Source organism: Syngnathus scovelli, chromosome 18 (genome assembly GCF_024217435.2).
Source record: "Syngnathus scovelli strain Florida chromosome 18, RoL_Ssco_1.2, whole genome shotgun sequence".
NCBI lineage: Eukaryota > Metazoa > Chordata > Actinopteri > Syngnathiformes > Syngnathidae > Syngnathus > Syngnathus scovelli.
Window position 1 is genome coordinate 9,682,997 of NC_090864.1, and position 23,961 is coordinate 9,706,957.

The 23,961-nt window shown below is 40.5% G+C and overlaps 1 protein-coding gene across 1 annotated transcript; it reads right to left on the minus strand.

Moving 5' to 3' along the window:
* Window positions 1-2,204: 2,204 nt before the first annotated feature.
* On the minus strand, window positions 2,205-20,012 carry tgfbr1b (transforming growth factor, beta receptor 1 b). Its single transcript, XM_049749511.1, has 9 exons — window positions 19,915-20,012; window positions 11,540-11,791; window positions 10,901-11,167; window positions 10,151-10,381; window positions 9,274-9,441; window positions 8,158-8,314; window positions 7,427-7,551; window positions 7,088-7,218; window positions 2,205-6,991 (listed from the first exon to the last, which is right to left on the minus strand). The coding sequence occupies exons 1-9, from the start codon at window positions 19,976-19,978 to the stop codon at window positions 6,866-6,868; spliced, it is 1,521 nt and encodes a 506-aa protein (XP_049605468.1). The 5' UTR covers window positions 19,979-20,012; the 3' UTR covers window positions 2,205-6,865.
* Window positions 20,013-23,961: the final 3,949 nt, after the last annotated feature.

Here is a 23,961-nt window from a genome sequence, read left to right on the forward strand (position 1 = left end):
GGCTAAAGGAAAATATGAAGATGAACACAGGACGTTTTTAACAGAGTGGGAAAGTTTATATTTTTGTTGTTGAACGTAATGGCAAGCTGATATGTCAGACGCCATTCAATTACGAAGCACTGTCACGCTTGCATCATATCTACTGGCTTGGAACACTGCATGGGCTAAAAAGCCATGCAATGAAAGGAAGTTTGTTAAAAAAAGAAATGCATCAGTGACTTTGCAATCTTCTCTTCTGAAAACGACAAAACGAATGGGATCAGACGTCCAACAAAAGGAATTGCTTCGAGTAGCAACAACGGAATACAAGCCAGATTTCAAGAGGATTGTTCAAGGCAAGGAACTCACGAAGCAACATGCATAGTAAGTGAAAAAACGCTATTATAAATTATTATGTTTATGTTTGTGGACTTTGTTGAACTGAAAGTTTGTGACAGTGCACACAATGTTTATTGTTGAAAATGACTGGAGCTTAGAAAAAAGAAAAACTGACAGGACTGATGGCAATATTCATATTGTTGACCTTAAAATGACCTTAACCTGGATACGTAAATCCTCACAGTGGAAACTGTTTGACGGTCATTAATTTATGTTGTAAAGTAATATTTTCAATTGCTGTAAAATTGACGTGTGGAATGGTCTGTTGAGCGGCAGTACCCTCTACCGGCCTCTAACCGTAATTGCAACTAGAAGGTGTCTGGTCATTTTCCTGTGACAACTATAAAATAAATTGTCAGCTCAGCATAGTCAAAAAGAATGTGAATTTCTTTGGAAATAAACATGTAATTAATTTAGATCCATTGTACTTAAAATTTGAAAAATAATAGTAAAAAAAAAGCCATACTGTCATAATAGTGCAGTTCAACGCCTAAGATCGGTAATTCACCACTAGAGGGAGCCTCCATACCACAAATAATTATTTAATGGAACAGGAGACTTGCTTGTGATTTTTATGCGATTTAAATCACATGTATTTGACTGAACTAACTCAAGAATGCCCTTTATGAAATTTCCTTTTAATATTCCTACCTACAAAGCTAGAGATAAACAGCTGAATGGTAACTATGTCATCTTTTTTTAACCAATTGTATTTTTTATATTGTCCAATCAGTATGTGTAACCAGCATTTTATTAGTTTACTACCTCCAAAAGTAACTCAGCAGTCTAACACCCTTAAATGAAAATGTCCAATGAGTGTCAATATTCAGTGAACTTACCATGATTATTTTTTCCCTCTCCAATGTGACTAAACTCATCAAATTGCAAGACCACTTTTCTTTTTTTTTTGCACAAATCTTGCATTTCATTCCTTTTCATCGTCCTGCTTTTGTGAATAATAAAACATGCCGTGGGAATTCCGAGTCGATAGCGAATGAGGGAAATGGATGCAGTGGATCATTCAAGAAGATGTTTGCACACTGCAGGGCCTGCTTACCGCTGCATTACCCCGAAAGGGCGGCCGTGAAGTTACACCGCCTTCTAACGTATAAGATCCTACACCATGCTGAAAATTATTCAGTGTCTTCTTGTGCTGCAACGGGTGGACAGATTTCCCCTGGGGAAAGTCGAAAGGAACCAAGTTTTTTTATACATACATTTGCAGTCCCGATGAATAATGGCGTCCCCCACCCCCACGGTTGCTAGGCCTAACATTTTGAATTCTGCCCTGTGTTTGTGGGTAATGATGATAATGCTAACTATGCTTGTGGGAGCTGTGAGACAGGGAGGGGCACTGTTTGTCCTGACGTAAAGAATTGCTTGCCAAGGCTGCAGACAGCATGCCGGTGATGGATGGCAGCGTATGGATGTTGGCCCCGATGCGGCTCTGCTCCGCTGAGGGCCGTACGGAGGAAGTGGAGCACATAAATGCATATCTATCTGCGTGATAATAAAGCTTTAAAAGGAGACACGGCATGGGAAACTGACTTTTTAAGTGATCGTACAGTGAAACATCGATTAGACACACTCGCAGTAGGTCAAAATCTGTGCGCTATAGGCAGACCATATAAAATATTTTTTAAAAAGTTTTGCACCAATCAGATGTTTTAACTACATTTAAATGGATTAAAATACAGTTTTAAAGCATTGCTTAGCGAAAATGTGTTTAGATGTTTGGCTGTATAAATGCATTTTCTTGTTTTTATGACAAAAATTGTAAAGATTGTACATATGCTATTCAGTGGTGACAAAAAAAACATCAAAGATGTAGTGAAACATTCTTTATTCACACCATTTTCTACTCCAGCTATGTTAAAAGTTAACATGTTTCAGTCCTCTAGTTCCTATGATCTCTCATTCACCTGTACACACTATATAAAAAAAGTCAAGATATTATGTTTAGAAATCCAAGAGGGGTCACGTGGCGACACCAACACCACGTTGACTTTTTTTTTTTTTTTTAAATCCCCCTCTCGTTTAGTTTTAAGACAAAGAGCATATTGAACAAGGCATTTGTAGCAGAGCTCAGAATGGGGCTTGACATCTGTAAAGCACTTTTGACTGTACAGCAGACGTACGACAACACTACCAAAACGGGTCATACACAGAGCATGAATGGCAACGTTCCATCAATGTTTGGACTCACAAAATACAATACGATGCCGCGTGATGAAAAAAAAAAACGTACCACAGAAGAAAGAAAACAAAATTTCTCTTTAATTTCTTAAACATTTCATAGAAATAAAACAAATCGGAGTAAACAAAAAGACTATATATATACAGTGAGGTAAAACACATTGGTCTTTTAAAATGGAGGTATTTTCTTTTCGAATTTTTTTTTTTTTTAAAGGTTGATTATGACGATGTTTAGCTTCTGGATGACTTCTGCACACTGGCGGAGCTAGAGTGTTTCTCCTCCGGGAGGGGAGGGGGGGTCAAGTATATGTGAGGGGGTCCACAAAACATTATTTTTTACCCCCTCAAAAAAAAAAATTAGTATAGTATTTTGTGAAAATGTTGAAAAATGAAAATCAATGATCTGTCGTGGCACCTGGGGGTCCAAACATATTTCTGGGAGGGGCAGTGCCCCCGCGCCCCCCCCTCTAGCTCCGCCTGTGTTTCTAAAAAAGCGAATGGTCAATCATGTGCAGTCTTGGCATTTAAAAACGTAATGAATAAAAAAACAGATAATAAAGCTTTCTGCTACTTTGCCACAACAACTTAACTGCAGCCTTTCCAATCACTTTCTGACCCAAGCCTTCTCTGAGTCATATTTAAATCCCTGTTGGTGAGCGGTGGGCTACAACTTGCTCATTTCCTGAACCGCTTTCCGATGCTCTGGCGGTTTTTGCATAAGAAAAGAGAGGACGACCAGTGTTGCGGATATTTGCATGCTCACAAACTGCCGCCGCGACCTTTGGGTTGTGACGCAGGTTGAGCTCCAACTGGTCGTACATGCTCGGATGCTGGCTCGATACATTCACAGCTGTTTATGGTCTGAGGTGGTAGCGCTGCTGGCATAGTTTTCGGTGTCCCTCTTTTTAGAGCAGGAAAATAAATATTTTTTCAAGAAAAGGCATACAGTACACCTGACAGGCTTGGGAGACACAAAGTGGCTCAGAGATTGCAGCTCACGTCTGAATTTGCAAATTGCAAACGCAATTTGCAGCCATTTTAAGAGACCTGAATTGGTTTGAATTCAAAGAAACATATAGAAGTGGACCAAGCTGTAAAAAGTCACTTCTAATATATATAATAAAACATTGCAGTAGGGATTGACTAATCATATTTTATAGTGAAAAATCAACCGATTTTTGTGGCTTATAGTGGCCGATGAATCGGCCAAAACTGAAGTTTTGAAATGTACAATCCCTGTTTGTGCCTGCGTATCCTTTTCAAACGTTAACTCGGAATGAAATATAAATGCGCAGTTTCAGTCAAGTGAAACCTGAGCTGAGCTGCAAACTGCAGTGAAGTGGTGGCCTTTGTAGCGATGACTTTTCGAGCACATGGAATGCATGACAAGACAGAAAAACAACAAAAGAATCGAGGTCGTACAGAGTTGCTGGGTGAAGACCAACAAGATCACGTCAAATGTGTTTTGTACACTTAAGTCACCTTGGGCTTTGAAAAGAAAAGGAAAAAAAAAGTACAAGGCTGCTGGTGACGTTTAAGACAAGATGACAGTTATCCGAGTTGACACATACCAGAGGTGCTGCAGTTTTTTTTTTTTTTTATAATCCCAGAGAAATGACATTGCTAATGGAACACACAAGCCACCCTAAATTTTGCTCTCATCTCACCAACCCCGCCAATCCTCCAGAGCCTAGACACAGATCAGTCCATCATTCCAGTCAGTAACCTTATTCAATTTGTTAGCACAAATAAAAACCACTTGAGTTCTTGTAGCGTGAAACAACTTTCAGTCCTGTTCCTTCTTAATCAACACAAGTGAGAAGACGGCACCAAATTATAATAATTGACAAGGCCTTGCCGATCTCCAAACTAAGTAACGATATGAAATCACCAAGCCTGAGGAAAAACAACCAATCACAGATTACCTTGAATTTATGTAGGGGGAAAAAATAATTTCAACTAAGAATGACAACCTTGATGGAACAGAATAACTGGATTTGAACATATGCGAGGATATTTACATCCAACGGCAGCGCGGGACAAACATGTCGATACGTCACAAAGCTATTAGAACAAACGTTGGAAACAAACACGGAAGGGCGAGGGAGGTTAAAGTGATTTCTATTGGCCATGTAAAAAGCTGCATTGAAATGAATGTTTTGGTCTCGGTATTACAATGGCTTTTGACATAAAGAGCAAATGCAAACAATGTACATTAGAGGAATCTTGGCAGCAAAACAAAAACGACTCCAAAGAGTGACACCGGTTGCTACATGTGATTTTGGCTCTACAGTAGACTGAGATCCACTTGCAAAATTAAATTGGGCATATTTTAATCAGAGATGGCGGCGTTGTGGAGCCAATTTTTTTCAAGCACGTCATGTTTTTGTCCGAATCGGTGCAAAAACAAAATACATGGACCTAATTAAATTTCCAATTCTTAGTTGTGCTAGTTAAAAGGGTGATTTGACGCGAATAGTGAACAACATATTGATCGATTCTAGTTTTTTTGCATGACCTCTTGCATATGTACATAATGTCGTTGGTCCCTAAAGACTCACAAGGATAATTCTGCTTTTCATCGATGTTATAACGTACCCCGAAAATATATTTACATTTCCAACCTATGGCTTGTCCTACTTTGAAACGTAGATGTTGTTGCACAATATTTTCCAAGACGACGTTTGACATGAAATCCAACAGATTGTATTCAAATTTTTTTTTTTTTAAATGTTTTTCTTACGCTGTTTGCCTCCAGAACATGCGGCCATCGGGCATAGAGTTGTTTGCTGAGGCGTTTGTGTGTTCAGAGTCGTGAAATGGCACCAGAGGGTCGAGGCTGGGTTGTTGTTGTTGTTGGTGTTGTGCGCTGTGACGTATCTTTTCCTTCAGAACTTTTTGGGTGTGCATAGTTCGAGCTACTGTACGCTCGGCCTCCTCTCTCACACACACATACACACACACAAACAAACAGCAGCTGCATACACAACAAAAACAAATGCTTTGCACAGCAGCTGGCATGAGTTTTTCTTTTTTTTTTTTTTTTTAGCACTGGCACTTTCCGGTAACAGCTGAACTGGAAGGCATGGCGGCAACTGATTGTTGTTGTTGTTGTTGTTTGTGATTTTTAGCATATAGAAAATACCCATTTATCTTCTACTGGTAATTGCATATGGTGCAGCATGTTTGCCAAAAACTGAATGAGGTCATCATGTCCAGTATTCAAAAGGGGAGGAAAAACAAGATGCCCTGCCAATCAAAAAAGAAAAGGAAAAAAAAACAATAAATTAAACTGACCTTTCCATCTCTGTGATAATACAAGCGGAGATGGGGAAATAACATGTCAACAAGAAAATCAAAACCAGGTGCAACTTTTGCACCAAATTCGAACTGGACCTGCTCTTAATTCTGGTCCGTGCTTCAGTCCTCAGTATACTCGCATCCAACATCTACGATGAGTAATAATCCCGATCAAAACGACTTTCCAAATTGTCCTGGCAGACAACAACTTCCCTTTGCTGCTCCCAGTACAACAAAAATACTTTAAAGAATCACAACTGACTTTCTGCTTTCTGAGTTCAAAAAGCATCGGTTTGCTTAAACTAGGCCGATTAGAAACGATTACCCCGTGGTGTTTATTTCTCACTGCAGTCAAACTAATGATGGTTGACCCACTACTAGAATTCATTAGTGTTGCGGGAGCACTTTGTATCACATCACGACATTCTTTAAAGAATGCGCAGTTTTTTGTTTGTAAATCGTCTCTGTGGACCGTGAGAGATCCAAAAAAAAAAAGTAGTGAATGAACGCGAGTAGCTTACAGTGAAGAATGAAAGGCTAATATACAAATGAGGCGATCAATATGTAAGGCAGCTCAGTGGTCTCTCGGGTGGTACCAGCTGACTGTCTGCTGTTTCATCTACCTGAGGATGTCTGAGTGATGAATGCCCGCGACTGGATGTCTTCCTGTTGCCCTAATGGGTCTTGAAAAGTTTTCCTTTAATGAGTCAAAGGAGCATGGAGGAAAATGGGCAAAGGCTTCCTTTAATGCAGACGTCCCTCGTCAGATTCAGCCGTTGATCCATCCGTCAGCGGATTCAGGTCTTGGGTTTTAATTGCGAAACTCACGTTTAGGTGAGTTCAGGGTGAGGAACAGACACCACTGGTGTCTGAGCTTTCCTTCAGATCCGGAGGAGAGGAAAATCGAATGAATCGCAATGTCGAAACGATGTAATGCTAATGATATGGATGCCAGTCAGAAATGTGTTTGCGTGTTTTGGTAGTCTGCGGTCTACATCTTAATTCCTTCCTGTTGGCTTAGCTGGGAGAGGGTCTTCTTGATCCGTAGCGCCGTGAGCCGGGCGGCGCCGTTGGCATACCAGCACTCTCTCATGATCTTGGCCATGACGCGTAACGCCTGCGGAGAGATCAGACGACAAAGTTGAAGTTTATTGAGTTGAGTTTAACATAAAATAAAAATGAACAAATATTATTATTATTAATTTTTTTTTACCTCGCAACTCTGCCAGCGGTTGGGAATGTTAGGGCGAAGCTTCTGCTCACAAACCACCTTCCTCATCTCCTCCACCGATGGATCTGACTGAACCAGGTCATGGTACGGCAGCTGGTAGTCCTCATGGATTCCTGAAAGAATAATTATATTTAAAAACAGGTCAAATCCCATGATGTTTCTTCTTGTGTTCTGCCTGCTATGCTTTTTCACCCCGTCCCTAATAACGGAGGTGTCAAAAATGACAAATAACCGTATTCTTATGTTCCGTTTAGCCGTCAATCATGCGGTCAATTTGTCAATCTTCCAGTTATACGAGTAACCCGCACGCTGCAATCTCACCTCCCATGGAGCAGCGACTGGCAATCTCCCAGAAGACCAATCCCATGGCGTAGATGTCAGCTCGCTTGAAAGATTCAAAGTGTTTCATGTTTATGGAGTCGTCCAGTACTTCTGGTGCCATGTACCTGGAAAGAAAAAACACGGGCCATGTAGAATCTATTATTTGAAAACACCATCTTTGTTGGGAGTTGAGTTAATGAAATGATTCGGGATGTATCCAGACAGAGCAATAAAAGTCTGCAAAATGCCCCAAAAAAAAAAAAAAAACAAGTCGACATCTCGACTTGCCAGCCTGGCTGCGCAACGCAAACTACTGCAGAGTGTAAATTGAATTTCCCCTTAAGGGATTGCAATCAGTGTAATAAATTATAAATACAATCAAACAGATTGTTTGTTGGGCTTTTTAAATAAACAGCGTTAGAACACGCTTTATTAGTTCCCAAAAGGAACTTGCTTCTTTTTAATCACACTGTATGAAGATGGAATGCATGTATACAAATTGGATGATAAAGTAAATATTATCCTATCATGCAAAAAAAAACTAAAGAGCATCACAGCTGCTTAATTCTGCGGAAATTATTGATCTAGATTGGGAGGACTGTCAACAGTAATGGATGGTTGGCATGTGGCAATGATGGTTAGGAAAAAAATGACAAAAGTTGTCTCTTCAAGTTTGATTTTAGCTAGCATTAAAAGTTCCGGCACATCTTAAGTGATTGCCCCCACTTTACCTTTTGGTTCCCACTCTGTGATTTGGAGCAATGTCAATCGTGTCAGTGGCCGAGTCGTGGCGGACAGCTAGACCTAAATCTGCAATGCAGCCCGTTCCGTTCTTCTTCACCAGAATGTTCTTTGATTTCAGGTCTCGGTGAGCAATCGCTGGTTTACCTGGAGGGGGGGAATTGTAGATAGCGTTTACTCGCTAATCAATTAACCATTTGTAATGCTCAAGAAAAGTCCAAGTCTATCTTGACAATACCGACAATCAGGCTAATTTTTGACGGGATAAATACAATGTGGTTTGTTGCAGTACTTCCTTTTGACCCTGGAGTTCATTTTCCACGTGCTGTTATCGCTAACGTACGCAATACTCCCGACAAACGTGTGCCGTGTTTAACATTCCGAAGGCCAAATTGCTCAGACAACCACGACTTGAAAGATCGGCGAGAATGCTTTCCGTGATCTTTCTGGGTGTAGCGTGATGGAGTCCCAGATAGTTTGTAAACGGCCTTAAAAAGCTTCAAAGTGATGAGGGAGCAACAACACAGAAGCCAAATTGCTTAAGTCAGTTGCGTCGTATTAAACGGGATAGACGAGCAATCGGAATACGGTCCAATCAAATAGTAATGATTGACAAATTTTTCATGGACTGCTGCGGGTAAGGGAAATAAGTAGATACATTTTGGGCACTTTAGCTAATTTAAAGAAATCAGGAGTTCTTTGAAGCACTTAATACTTAAACCCTTGCATTAAAAAATATATTTTCTCTTTCACATAGTTTAGAATATTGCACTCGCTCCCAAGATGCTTGACTGGGTGAAACACAAAACAGGTTTTTGACAGTTTGGAGAGGCTCTTTTCGTTTGGAGCCTTTAGCCTCTGGCAAGTTCAAGTTTTTCGATTTGTGTGTGTAGAAGCTCAGGCAGTTTTTCAACATGGGATAAAAACCGATGCTATTTTCAGTGACTTTTATTTTCTCTCGCCGGACTTGATGGGAAACGTACAAAAGCATTCAACAGCCTTGCTTTATTGAAAAGGTTTCGTTAAATTTACCACATTCTATGAATGAACTCGTCATTTCGACAGTAAGATGCGAGATAAGAATTGATATTGGCGGCTACGCTCACCTTGTGTCCCAACGATTTCCATATGAAGGTGGGCTAGGCCACTAGCTGTGGACAGAGACAACTTGATCATGCCTTCCACGGTGACCGTGTAGCGGTTAAGGTAGTCAAACAGAGAGCCGTGCTCATGGTAGTCAGACACCAGCCACAGTTGAGTCCATGTCCCGTTATCTACAGAGAAGAATAAATTTATTGAATCCACAACAAAAACAATACAATGTACAAGTAATCCTCAACTCAAATGTGGCATGCAGAGTACTGTATACATTTAACTCGGGTCCCGTGTGGCAACCTTGAAGCCATAAAATGTTTTCTCGAGGTCTCAAAAGGCCCATTTAAATGGGCAGTTAGTGGAGGGAATAATAAGCCGCCATTACTTGGTACTGCACTGCGACAGTCTTGATGAAGACCCGCGTTTCTGCGTTCCCTCTCATCTCGGTTTCAGAATCCTCCAATCGGAAAATAACGTGTGTATGTTTGTTCGCGTGTACGCTCGTGTGTTTCCGTCGATGTTAATGTCTGCCGCGTCTTCACTGGGGAGCTTTACTCCTCCACACCGTCTAGCAGCCTGCCCGTTCCCGCCGAACAACCGCCTGCACGTCTTCACCTTAAGCAAGTTCCCTTTGTACGCTGAAATCTCAAGGCTCACCTGTATTCAAGCAGCCAACGCAGATGAGCGCATCATCAGAAAGATTTATTTTAAGGCTCCTTGAATTGATCGCTAAGCTTTGAGGTGCCCTATCAGACTTTCCACATTTATTTTTTTCTATTCATCTCTGAAATATTTTTCTTATACAGCTCTACCGGATGTTGAATTTAATCTTCCACATAGAATAAGCGCCTCCGAATAGGATATAAGAATAATCTTGGAATCACTCACCTTTATTGTCTGCAGCGATGAAGCCCAAAATGTTCTCATGTCTCAGCATGACGGTTTGGTAGATCTCAGCCTCTCGGAACCAAGACCTCTCCTCCCGGGAGGAGAAAATCTTGACAGCCACTTCCTCGCCACGCCATTTACCTCGCCACACCTCCCCAAAACGCCCTTTCCCTATGCTCTCCTGGAGGATGATGGTCCTAGCAATGGTTCTCTGGACAAGAAGTGGCAGACCTGTCGAAAAAAACAAACGTCTATTTAAAATCAAAATTAAACAGCGGAAAGGTTTATCTAGCTTACACGCTTCAATAAAAAAATTGGCAAACAAGAATTCATTTCAACTCCTCTGGTGATAATAACAGACCGCAACACACAGTCTGAGAAAAGTAATTAAAAAAAAAAAAGCCCAGAGAGTTACGCCACACCTCACATTTACACATTGCGCCAGTCACATGCTCAATTGCACATTGTGCAATATGGTGTAAATAGCTAGAAGGACTGGCACCAAGCGCTCTCTTGGCAGCATACGAGAGGTGCCACACTCTCCACAGAGAGATGACTGGAGCCAGAACCGATGAGTATGTGAGCGAGAAAAGTGTAAATATTGCAACTATGCTCTTAATTACTTCGTTGTTGATCCTCCGGTCAAGTATGAGTCAGTGTATATTATACATATTTAATGTGATTATGAAAGCGGCCGAACTGCACGACTCCAAATGTAAGATTCAGGTTACATAATCAGGAGGAGCATACCAGATCCTGAACCCGAGGTGGTCATATCATAGATGAGGTCCTTCAGTGTTGTTCCAACAGAGATGAAGGGGTGGTCCATGGAGGGATCCTCCTCATTGGGCACGCGGTGGTGGTGGTGATGGTGGGCCCCTGCCCCCCCAGCGCCTAGCCCCCGGCAGTGGCAGATGTAGAATGCCAAAGCCAGCAGCAAGCAGAATATACACACTGGCCCAGCAATCACTGCAGCCAGAGCCACGGGTCCCAGAGACGGCGTTTTTGCAGTCGGGACTGCGGGAACAGAAGAGGAAACACACACGAGACATTTTGCGTTGTTGTTTGAATGTTGTTTTTCAGGACTTCAAATGATTCAAAGTTGTCCTCAAAAAAATACAACGGCTCAGACAGGAATTTCAGCTAGTTCAGGAAATTGAAAGCCTTTGATAGCTCACTGCCACATCATGTCTACTTTTCAGACCCCAAAAAAATCAGGATTTAGGTGGAGGTTATCTGTGAGCAAATATTCTACAATTATCCAAATAATTGCATTTGTTCGTATTTCGTTAACAGTAAACTGTTTCGTTTTCCAAATGGCATTTTATGCTCAATCCGTTTCTTGTGGGAACCGTATGAAAATATTCAAAGAATTAAGTACGGGCTCACTAGGGAAAACGGTGAGGTCAGGGTCCTTGTTGCAATAATCGGTGGTACAGCAAATGGGATAAAGGCCTGTGTCATGCTTGAAGGATGGGGCGCAGATGAAGGGGCGATCCCGCGGGAACAGTTCTTTTTCGGAAACGCACTGGCGCAGCTCCGTCGTTAACCGGTTGCCTGTCTTGCGGATATTGACGAAACAGACGCCATCTGTTGTGCAGCTCGAGTTGGCAGTGCAGCGCTCGCAGTGACACTGGAGGGCTGGAGGGAAAAAGAAAGAAGAAGAAATGGCCGCTGAGTTGCAAATGATGTCAAATACATTGTCACGTTGTTCCTTTAAAGACAAATCAATAGTTTGGGAAAAGAAAGAAAGTCTCTGCAAAACACTTCGAACTACTACTACAGCAACAAAAATAAATAAATACAAATGTGAATGTTTATATATCTCGTGGCTTCCACCAAGAACAAGTAGTAGTGGGAAGATTGGGAGCCTGCCAATACTATGACCTACAAAATTTAAGATCTATAGTAACATCCTCCTCGTCTTACTATTACTATTCATTCATTCCGGTTTTTAAACATAAACAAAAGTGCTTCATATTTTTGTACAATTAAACATACAATTGTTTGAGTCATCGGGATTTCAATTATTACTAAAATAATCGTGATTAATATTTTTTTCCAAGCAGCCCTACTGCAGACAAGTAGTTAAAACATTTTTGGAACTTTCCGGCATGGAAACTCTTTGACGGACTGAGACGATACGTCACTTAAATGATACTTGTACAACACTGTTGCTGTTTAGAGTGCACTAAAACGAAATTTTTTTACTCAGTGTGTGATGGGGATAGCTATGCAATGCTAACTGGTATCTGAGACGGAACTGGAACCCCCAGGATATTAGCACGCCATCAAAGGGCACCTCCAGAATGTGGAAGTGGAGAAGATGGAATGGTTTAATGTGAATCCAGACCTCAGTCCAAATGAACGCTTGCTTAACGTGGGGCCTTCAGCTTCGGCTTTGCGCTTTTTGCGTGCCTTGCCCATGACTCAACGATTGACATTGGAGCTGCGGAGCAAAACTGCTGACTGGCAAGATGTAATTATCTCCCCGACCGACTGCAGTTCAATCCCATCTTGAGAAGCTTTATGGTAGTCAAAGTTGGGTTTCTACTTTCTGGACCTAGATTTGACACCTCCGCATACTACGACCACCAACGATGAAAACACCAAACTGTGTGTAGATCACTTCTCTACCATTATCACGAGGACTCTCAGCTCTTGGGGAAATTAGTGGTGGTACTCCAAAGGCAATTTTCAAGCCATGAGAAAGGGAACGACATGCATTCATAATCTGCAATGAATAAATCGTCAAATGCTAATGGCCCTTTCCAATGATACTTACAATGAAATAAATGAGACATTCTTCTCCATTATTGTTTCATTCTGACTAATGCGTTTGAGGTTAGGTCGTTTTTAACACTTCCCCTTCGTGCAAAATCAACTCACCCATACTGTTCATGTGAAAGCTTCTTTTTTTTTTTTTTGCTTTTGTAACGGACAGTCCCACCAATCAGTCTCTTACTGTGAGTCCTGAATTCATGTAGGCCTGTCCTCATTTTTTCATTATCATTAAAATGTCCTTCCCTCTAGCACAAAGCAGACATTAGCTCAATGATAGATCAGTCGCGACTGATTAGACAAAAGCAAAACAACACATCAGTTAAGACAAGATCTTTATAGAAGTAATCACAGGCACATATATATATATATATATATATATATAGTCGCTGAGTCAAGGAATGATTTCATCTACCAGCAGACTTCCTTATCCTGGAAATGAACTTGTGTTGAGGGTAAAGTCCAGACAGGCAGTTCCAAAGTATTTGCGTGATGTTTTGGGCGGTGCGTTGGAAAAAGACTCAAGACACCAGACAGCTCAATAAAAGCCAGATGACACAGAGGTACTGTGACTCGAACTGTGTGTGTCAAATCGGGAGAGCAACACGCCCAGAAAACTGTCTAGACAACAAAATAACTTCCCCGTAATGTCAAGTAAGAATTACCTGTGAATTCTCCCAGTTCATACAAGACTGCGAAAAACAAACATGGCAGCAGTCGTTTGGAACATTCCTTCAATATCTAGTACTACCAGTAATTTATTTGTACACAGCTCTCAAATATTATTATTTTTTCACAGAGGGATTCCAAAGTTGTATTCCTTTGAGAAATATGAAACGGCAGACAAGGCCAGTTTCAGTTACGATACAGTTGACTTAATCTAAAACAGAGCTTTGAATGACGCCAGTTGGAGAGGCAGACTAAACAAACAAAACATGGACCAAAAAGTCTGCTACTTCCAAGGCTTCTTTTATTTCAGAGAAATTGTGTATTAGTTCTTCTTAAAGCCTCTTTGCAATTTCCCGTCAACTCAAGCAAATACAGCTTTGAATTCACGACCGATTGTTACAGTTCCACGAGACACCGGTGAATGGCTGAAATGGTAATCTTATTTATTATTAGCTAAGAAAAATGGCTTCAGCGGCCTATGGGAAATACGGCCAACTTTAATATAAATCACAAATATCATAACATCTGCCTTCTAATTTATTACTACCGTATTTCTTCACTGACCGCTCACTTATTTTATTCAAGGCCATTTACTACTATTATGTCACGTGAACAATTTAACCGTGTGAATATTGCGGCAGCCAGGCAACAATGGAACCTAAAGCTATCGTCAGCGACTGAACCACAACATCCTCTCGTAGTAAAAGCTAAATGGAGCTTCTAAAATCTCTCCCTTCTGCCGCATGAAGCTTCCATCTCGGCTTTTCTCCGCCTGTCTTAAAGTGCCTCATGCTACATCGCCTTTTTGCCAACAACGGAGGGGGGAAAAAAAGACACACTTAAGTAGGCACGAATGATTACCCCGCGGCAGCGGCGGTTCACAAAAAAAAAAAAAAAAAAGTGGAAGTAGATCGTAGGTGTGAATACTGACAGTTTCTTACTGTATATAGCTCACGATCAGAAGTTGGAAGCCCCAGAAGATGTTGCCACTACGACAACATACGGTAGGCCATCTGAGTAAATCCCTCATTTAAAAAAAAAATTATGATTAAGTGATGTCATGAAAGTCACCTGGCATAAAACCAGAGGTCTTCTCCCTCTCGTTGTTCCTCTCTGGCACAAACCTCACGGAATTAACTCGTGCAGCAGATCGCCAAAATATGTTAACGGAAGTTTGGTGTCTCTGTTTTGGCTTTTTTCGAAGCATGTTGCTAGTTGACATGCAAATTGGTTTGTGTGCGTAACTGTAATAGAACACAAATATTTGCTCAATTTGTTGGAATGTTTTCTTTCTAACCAATCTTGCAAGTGATTTAAATAATAATATAATAATAAAAATGCCAAACACCTTTGTTATATAAATTCAGCCAGCTCAAATTTTTCTGCTACGTCCGTCTCGAGAGAAAAAGACCTCAAGACGTGTACAAAATTTTACCAAACAGAATTTGTATCATAAAAGCACATTCATTCATGCCAGCTACCAGGAAGGATAACTTTAATTTCTATTCATAGCATAAAAGTAAAATTTGAATGCGTTTCTGATGTGACTCACGCTGTTCTACTGATGGCTTGCTTTTTATTTTTTTTGTTTGTTTGCATGCCATACAAATCATGTTTCCTCTTGAGTTACTCATTTAGTGAGTCATGGGAATCATTTACAGTGCATTTGGCAAGAAACGTTTCCGGCTCGGGCTTCCTGTGCCGATTTCTGTTTTTCATGCTTTTTTGTTTTTGAACGAAAACCAATAAAATGCAACATTTTGTTTTCTTTATTTGCTTTGTCTGTAGGACTATTCAAAGTATGTTTTTGAACAGAATCTCCAAAGCGTTTATCTTGCTGAACGGAATGATTAAGACTCAGGGTGAAATAAAATGTCTGGCACAAACACTTGAACATTTATTTTCGACAATGCGGTGTATCTCAATCATTTTGTCCTCTCGTCAATAAACCACTCTGACCAACCGTTGTCTCCAGCATCCCCTCAAGGCTCTTGAAATTAAAAGCCAAAAGCCTCTCAGTAAATAGAAGGGGAAAAAAGTGGTTTCATATTTCACGAATCAATATGAATTTAATTTTACCAACCCTTAACAATATTGTTACACACGTGGTTCGAAGGCCAACACGAACACAAAAGCTTTAAGTACCCGAAGCAGTAATCGAATTACCGCTGAATAAATGTGCTCAATCATTGTTTAAGAAGTCACAAGAGTTTATCTTGAAGCTTGGCTTATAAATACCAAACGGTACATGGAACGGGAAAGACTTAGATTAAATCTTTTTCTCTACTTTTGCATGTTAAGTAACTCTTGAAATATAGATGCCCTGTCTTTTGTACTTTCTCGTTTCTTTTGAAGACTTGACAAGGAGAAATGTGTCAGAGGAACCGAAGTCCTTTTAAAAAACTTAAAAGCCCAATTTTGACAGGAGGAGCTTGAAAAGAATTCTAAATGTTCAACTGCAAGAAGTGACATTTCAAAACACCTTATCTTAAATTTAACTGCAGCTCACGTAAATTGTGTATTTTAGTAGTTCCTGCCAGCTTCTTGCCCTGCCCCCCTATCTCATTCCTCAGCTCATTCACGGGAGTGGACCAGTGTGTGAGCAAGACCTTTCACCTTTGAGAGTCATTTCCATAGGTTAAGGCCCCACAAAGCGTCTCCTCCCTGCCCCCCAGCAACCATTCCACCGTTTCATTATGGCCCGGCCGGCTCTTTTGTCTACACCAGATGTGCTCTTGCAAAATCTGTGCTCTTGCTTATGCTGGGCAAGAAGAAGAGACCAGCTAGCTATCTGTCCGCTGAATTATTTGTCCTTGCTAGAGCGGCGTGATATAAACTAAATTGTGTCTCACACTACAACAGGGTCAGAGGACCAGATAGTGTCCTTGATATCCGGTAACTGGAAATCAATTGTAACTTCTAAACGTGATTTACCTCCCGGTTATTCCTGACGTTACATCATCATTAGGTAAATGAAATGACGGCCTGAGTGCTTTGAATACCTTTATAAGGTAAAAATAAAACACTTGCAAGGACGCCTTTTAACATTTGTGGTTTTGCAACTACATCAGCGTGATGTGAGGTTTTTTTTGTTAATTGAACAAAGAAATTGAGAATGGGAGGAGAATCAGAGCTTCTCTGATGAATATGTAGCAGTTCGATCAAAAGGTTAAAAGGCCAACGTCACGACAGCTGCAGGAACCAGTCAAAAACATTTCCATAACAAATCCTATAATTCCAAATGTTCTTTCTCTGCTTCATCAGATTTGACAATGCTGGACGTACACATAAAAAAAAAAAAAAATTGAAGCTACGTCGAATATCTTATCAAAATTTTGGTATCAAAAAAGAGTGTGGCTTAATTTATGACTTTATTGTGACTTCCTGAAAGATGAGTGCAATTTTCTTTTTTATATACAGTCCTCTGGTCAGTCGAGTCAGACAAAATTGGTTCGAACAAAAGACCCTTAGTGGCCACTGTGCCTCAATTAGCTACAGAGTGAATCATCCACAGACAAAGAAATGCTTCCCTGAAATAGCCAACACCTTAACAAGGAAAAAAAAAAAAAAAAAAAGGCAGTAGCTATAGCTATCTGTAGGTTTGGACAGAACAGATTTACAAATGGCTTTTTCATGAGCGCCTGCCAATGAGATACATTGACTCATCAGTCTCTGCAACTGTCTTTTACAGACAGCCTTTGTGGTGTCTGTGAGCTTGTCTGCAAGCTGTGGATGATCGGCAAAATGACAAGAAACAACTCAGATTTTCTCACTACTACGGGGAGAAAAAGTGTTTTCGATAAATCAGGCTCAATTTGCGATGAATTAAGCAGGGAGGCTGGAGAATCATGGGGGGCATCTGAAAAATCTTTTGGTGACAAATCACTCCTTTAAATATCATTACGATAACGTATTGCTTCAGTCCTTCCTCATTCTGTATCCAATCCGGCAAAGAAAATGTTCCCGCTTTACAAATAAAACTCGAGAGTCTTCATTAAAGCAGAGCGAGTGTGTGACTCATTAACGCTTTGCTGCATCTCAAATCCAACGGCACAGCTACGACGACCTCTCAAATTAGTTGTGGTTCCTTGGGCCAAGACAACGGACATCCAGGGTCACGTGAATGCTTTGCATTTCTCCGCTGCTGGGACCGACGGTGGTAGCTAGCCCGCGGGACAATATAACAACAGACGGGAGGAACGACGGTGTAGTCAACCATGCAAAGTGTGTGTTGGATCTACTGTCTCTGCTTTTGTTTACATGCTGGAAGGTGAAACATCTGGATCATTGTCTGGTGGAAACACCTGGCCGGTGGCCCGGACATCCCTTAAGATCATGTCAATTTCTCGATACAAGCACCAAATATTGCGAGAACACACTCGAGAGAACTATGAAAGCAGATTCGGTTGAAATTAGGAGGTTTCCGCCTTAAATGGAATCTCACAACTACCGAGATAACCTCCCAAAAGGATCTCCAACATCCTCACTGTTATTTATTATTCCGAAAAGGGGGCGAGGGGAGGATCATGTGATGTTGAGCAGACAAATGAGCCTGGGGATGGGAGGCTGAGGGAGAAGAGGGTGACAGAAAACAAGGACACAGCCTATTACGTGGGAACTACTAGGATGCCATTCGCAATAGTGACACCACCTAATTTAACCCACTGCCGGTGTTTGCATGGCTGTTTTTCACGGGTGCGTGTGTACAACCCCACACACGAACCCTAAAGACAAGCGTAAGCCTTTATGTTGCGGTTAACAGGCGTGTAAGCTGCAGGGGGATACATCTTTTTTTTTTAGGATCACCAAAAAAGGCATAGGATTTTTTTTTTTTTTTTTAGCTAACTTATATTCTCTACATATTCCTGACTAACGCGGAGGATGGAACCCCCCTTTACGGTGGAGCCATAGCATGACAATCCAATCGCAGGACAAAGAATGTGCTTTCCACGTGTCTTAAAGCCAACGTATCAATTCGATAACCTCCCCGAATTCTGAAGCAGCGGGGTGTTATGTGAGGACACCGCTCTGATTTTAGCATGGGGAGGATGCCATCAGCCCCCCATGGATGCTGTGCGTGAAAAGCATGCGCCTTCCACTCATGATCAGGCTCCCATGCTTTCTACACAAAGGGAAGACACACAAAGAAAACGCTTGAGTCAATAGAAAAGCTCACAATCGGATATTCCGAAGATAGAACGCCTTTTTTTGGTAATGCACATTAACTAATGAAACGAGCCAATCAGCAATATACTGCAAATGGGTGTGTTACGTTGCAACATTTGTGAATGCGGATGAATCAATGGGTTGCATTTAAAACTGTTGAATATTTCATTGCAGTTACAACTCAAGCTTATTACATTTTTTTTTTTTTTTTGCATATTGCACAAGGTTTGCACTGTTCAATTGAAACCGCAGCGCGTTTCTATTCAAAAGCAACACGCGGAGCAACACGCGCTGAAATGCAAAATTCCACAGCAGCAAAAAAGGGTGGTATGCGTGATAAGCACGTTACTAAGCACATCTCTATAAACAGGGCGGATTAAGTGAGGCTAATAATGAAATAACTCAACCAGTGGTGTTCCACATAATGCAAAATGGCACGTCCGTGCAATCAAATCGTTATTAAAACGTAATAAAGTTTAATAAACAGTCAACGATGCATGGCGGTTAGGGAGCATTCAGAAAAGCTTCAAACGTCCAACTGTTAAAACAAAACTGATCCGTAAACCTAATTGAAGAAACTAGTCAGGAATGTCAACAAGTGTATTTCCATTCCACTAAATGTGAACTCGACAATGTCGCCTCGAACTATAACGGTACATTTAAAGTGCATGAAGCGATGACATTCTTCCCTGCGGAGATTTGTTCAAATATTTGCTTCAAATACTTCTAAAAAAAACACGTTCCTCCACAACGTAAATGAACAACTAAAGCTTGACAAATAAGCAAACAGTGATGCAGCCAACTTTGCCTTTTGAGGAACTGGACAGAGTCCGGATGTACTTCTGCAACCCCAAAAGTGGCAGCGAGAAAATCTTACAACTTACACCGTGAGCTTTTCTCTTCACCCCCTAACCCCAAGAGTGTTTTTTTTTATCACCTCATTGCTTTTTCCGCCTAGACAATAAACATTCCACAGACAGGCAGCAGCAGGATAGCCACCGACACCGCGCCATCTTAGTTTGACACAATCCGCTTCTTGGGGTTTCTTAACAAAGAGATTTTCCGTCCAAACTCGCAACAGTGTAAAAAGTAGAAACATATGGAACACAGCAAAAACAACTCGTTATAAGATCTTAAGAGTTAGTTACCGTTATTTTCCTGGATCCTTGTTAAAGAAAGCAGGACGAGCAAAATGCATGGTATTGTATCCATCGTGGCTACGGACCAGACTGGCACCCGAGCGCTAACTTCTCCACGCGCTGCGAATGGTGAGTGCTGATTGGTTGATGAAGATGCAGCTCCCGCCTACAGAATCGGAAGACCGCACCTGATTGGTAGATAGACCTGAACACCGCGCCCATTAAAAAAAATCACTTTTCAATCATTGTAAACAAATACAATACTGAAAGAATTCAACTGTACTGTACCGTACTGTACTGTACTGTAAGATTCTGCATTGTATTGTGATAAATACATTAAATTATAAAACAATATATTAAATGTAATTATACATATATAGTATGTAATTGTAATATATTAAATGTAACAATACACTGCATAGTCCACAATTAACCGGGACATAGCAGGTATTATGTAATTATAATTCACATGTTGAGTTATTAAAGTGTTGACTTAGAACAACAAATATTATGTGCACCTGCAAGTTGTGGTGTCATTTCAGACAATTAAGAAAAAGTATGAACCGAAACTGAAATCTAAAAACAATATTTGCATGCTGTTGACAGAAATAGAAGGTGACATTCACCTCGTTTTCAAGACAGTGTCACAGTGGCTTTGAACGAAGGAACATATCGTAACGATAACATCAACAAACACGGATCATATTCTTCCTGCTTCTCTCTTTTGATTAGATTCCATCAATGACATGCTGTGACTGCACTCGTGTGCGTTCTGCATATGCTAGTCTTTCAAAAAATGCACACACACACTTCATAGCTGCTAGAATCCTCAAACAAAGACATCCCTCGTATTGTCCTTAAGGTTATAACCCCTCCTTTTGTTCACTCGTATATACTCTCATCCCATCTGTAGTCTGGAGCTGTCACAGAACAGAACCTCTGCCCCCATCCCCCACATCAGCACCTTCTGTGGCCAACGTGACAGAGATTGATGGTGCACCATTATTTGATGTCCAGCTGAACCTTGCACAGCAAACTGTCCATGCACACACACACATGTTCGCAAACTAATGGAGTCTTTTCCATGCTTTATGCAGGTACACTGCATCCATCTAGCCTCAAAATTAGTCAAGACCATCATAAAATAAATGCGAGGTTTGGAGTAATGACCAATCCAAGCCGAACTACCTATTTTTGTATTTTTAACAAGCAGCATTGTACTAGCGAGCTAGCACAGCTATTAAAATATTCCTGTTTTTTGTACTTTAAGTGCTCGCTGAGCCTGCAGATATGATTGTATTATTAAATTTTGGGACATTATTGATTGGGCAAGTAGCAAGGTAATGCAAATCTCCTTCAAAATCTTCCAACGTCCTGCATAAGCACATATTTAAGTGCTAAAAATGAAGTTTCTGTGTTACATTAGGGGCTTCCTATTTTTCTTTTTAATGACGGTCATGTAGAGCTGGATAGATATCTTGCAACGGAAAAGTCACTTCCCTGGAGAAAGAATTATTTTCCTGCCACATTTTCAATCCAAAAGGCAGCAAGGGCTGTGATGGTAGTCTTCACAGCTTCCCAGAGATAAGAAGAGGCCAAAGCAGTGGGAAAATGCTTGAGGACAGAAACAACTGTTTGGCAAAGCCAGTGGGAGATTTGGCACGTTCACTGACTTGTCACATGCTCAGTTATGCTGCTCATCCGCAAATGTATGTTCAAATGCAGCATGATTAAACCCGTAGGTTTATGTTTTGTCCGTTTCCCATTGTGGAAATGAAAGTTTGAAATAAAATACAAGAAGACATTCCATTACTTTTCTGACTTCTCTTCGATTGTTTCACATCAACCTGACACTAGGAGTTTGATTTTATTTATTTTTTTCTTCATAGAATTGGTTTATAAAGGATGACTACTTGCTGAGATTAGATTTATGGATCTGTCTAGGTAAAAGGAACAAACTGAGCTAGATGAAAATTGACCTGAAATAACCCCTGCTATGTTTTGCCGTATTATAAAAGCAATTTCCCTTTGAAATATTGATTGGGAAAAAAAAAAGACATTCTCTTGAACTAAATTGTAAGAATGTTTACCTTGTGTACATTCTGTATTTATCAATGCCAATTATATGCTTTATAATTTATATGCCTGCTATGGTGATGTTTGTGTTCGTTGACTTTATTGTTTTCAAAAAAAAAAAAAATTGATAGCTTTTTGAATCCTACTATAGCACAAAAGTGCCCACAAGTACTTAGTTCCGCATTTAATGGTGAAAAGAATAAAATATATACACTCAGCTTTATAAATCTAATAGCCTTGTAGCAACTCAGCATACTTTACTGATTACTTTTTTTTTTTTTTCAAGTCGACTGAACTGTTGAGACACTCTGGAGTGCATATTGAACCTTCTATGAACCAAGCGCAGTTCTACACAACGAATAGCTGCGAGCACTCTTTTATGCAAATGAATCACGTTTGAATTTACCCATGATATGAAACCTATATAATTCTCTGACTCCTTTATTCTGTATTCCCTTGCTTGTTTAAGAGGAGTGAAAGTGTCAGGTTTAATGGGGTGGAGGATGGTGGGCTCGATTGCATGAACCTTGGACTGAAGAGCTGGAAGATAAACTGAAACTGAAGGCAAACAACAGATAACCTAACCCACAGAGGTCCAAAGAATAAAATTGGGATTGCGTTATGGACCGCATTTTTTAAGACAGTGGGAGCAAGGCAAACATTATCTGACGTGTTTTGGTATTTTCTTGCATGTGGTCAATTAGACCCCATCGAATTCTTTGCTCAGGTTTCATAAATCTATTCCAGTCTTGCCTCCTTCTCCCCCCAAAAACATATTTTGTGATATATTTTAAATAATTAAACAGCTTTGACCACATTTCTTGCTTTGATTCACTGGACATTGTGCTACTCCTGCACCTTGGCCACCGGAGGGCAGTATAATGCAGACATTCATGAAAATTCATGATAATCCACCACACTCAAAATTCTACACACATACACACACAGACACACACACACAGAACGCAGTGTAAGGTTGCAAATTGAAAGGTTTGCAGAATGTACTCGATTCAAGGTTCCCCCCCGGTATCTGGTGGTGTGACTGGAGCTCGGCATATTATCACTTTTTCAATGCAATTATTTAATTCTGTAACCTTGACATGAAGAGAGCACATCCTTTACATAAACACAGAGATAACATTTGATTAAAACCCTCTTTTGATAAAGTCGCAGACAATGCGGCGCTGTTCAACTCACCTTGTCACGTGTTGTTTGGCCCTCATTTTTCCACCCACGGGTTTTTTTAGTTTTGAAACCTTGGAAAACTACTTAACCGTTCATTAATTGATCATTCCTCTTGGAAACGTTGAACTGAACATGACTCGCCAACACAGATCTGAGCAAATGAGAATGAGTACTTTGTGTAACTAACAGTGAGGTTCCATAAAGTAGGCATTTGCCAGAGAGTAAATGTGGAGTGACAGGAAAAATGGCCAATTTTCTAGCCTTGTTGAATTAATTTTCAATGTCAAACTGACACCGACAGCTTTTGTACGATATTTTCAGCTAGCTCAATAAAATGTCTCGGCTCAGGCTGTAGAGTGCACTGCATGTCTATCAAATGGCGGATTGTTAAATGGGTGACTGACTGAGGCAATCATGGAAAAGTGCTTTGTGTGCTTCCGGGGCCATGCAGGCACAATGTGATATCATATTTGAAGAATGCTTGACACTCAACATAACTTTTTTTCAATGTATATCTTAACATTGCAGTCTATACAATTGCAAATCCTTTATTCGCATTTTACACAACTTCATTGGAATCGAGGTTTGTTTTATTTGTATCGTTTTTTTGGATTGACAAGAGAATCGAATCGATAAGCAATAATCCACGCAGTGATCATCTGCAATTATTTCATCTCACACTGTGTTGTGTAATAATTCCGTAAAGCAGTGCCCCCCCCCCCCCCTTTTTATGGTAATGAATCAATTCCCAGATCAATTTCTGCACATATATAGAATTATCTCGTAGCAAATAAC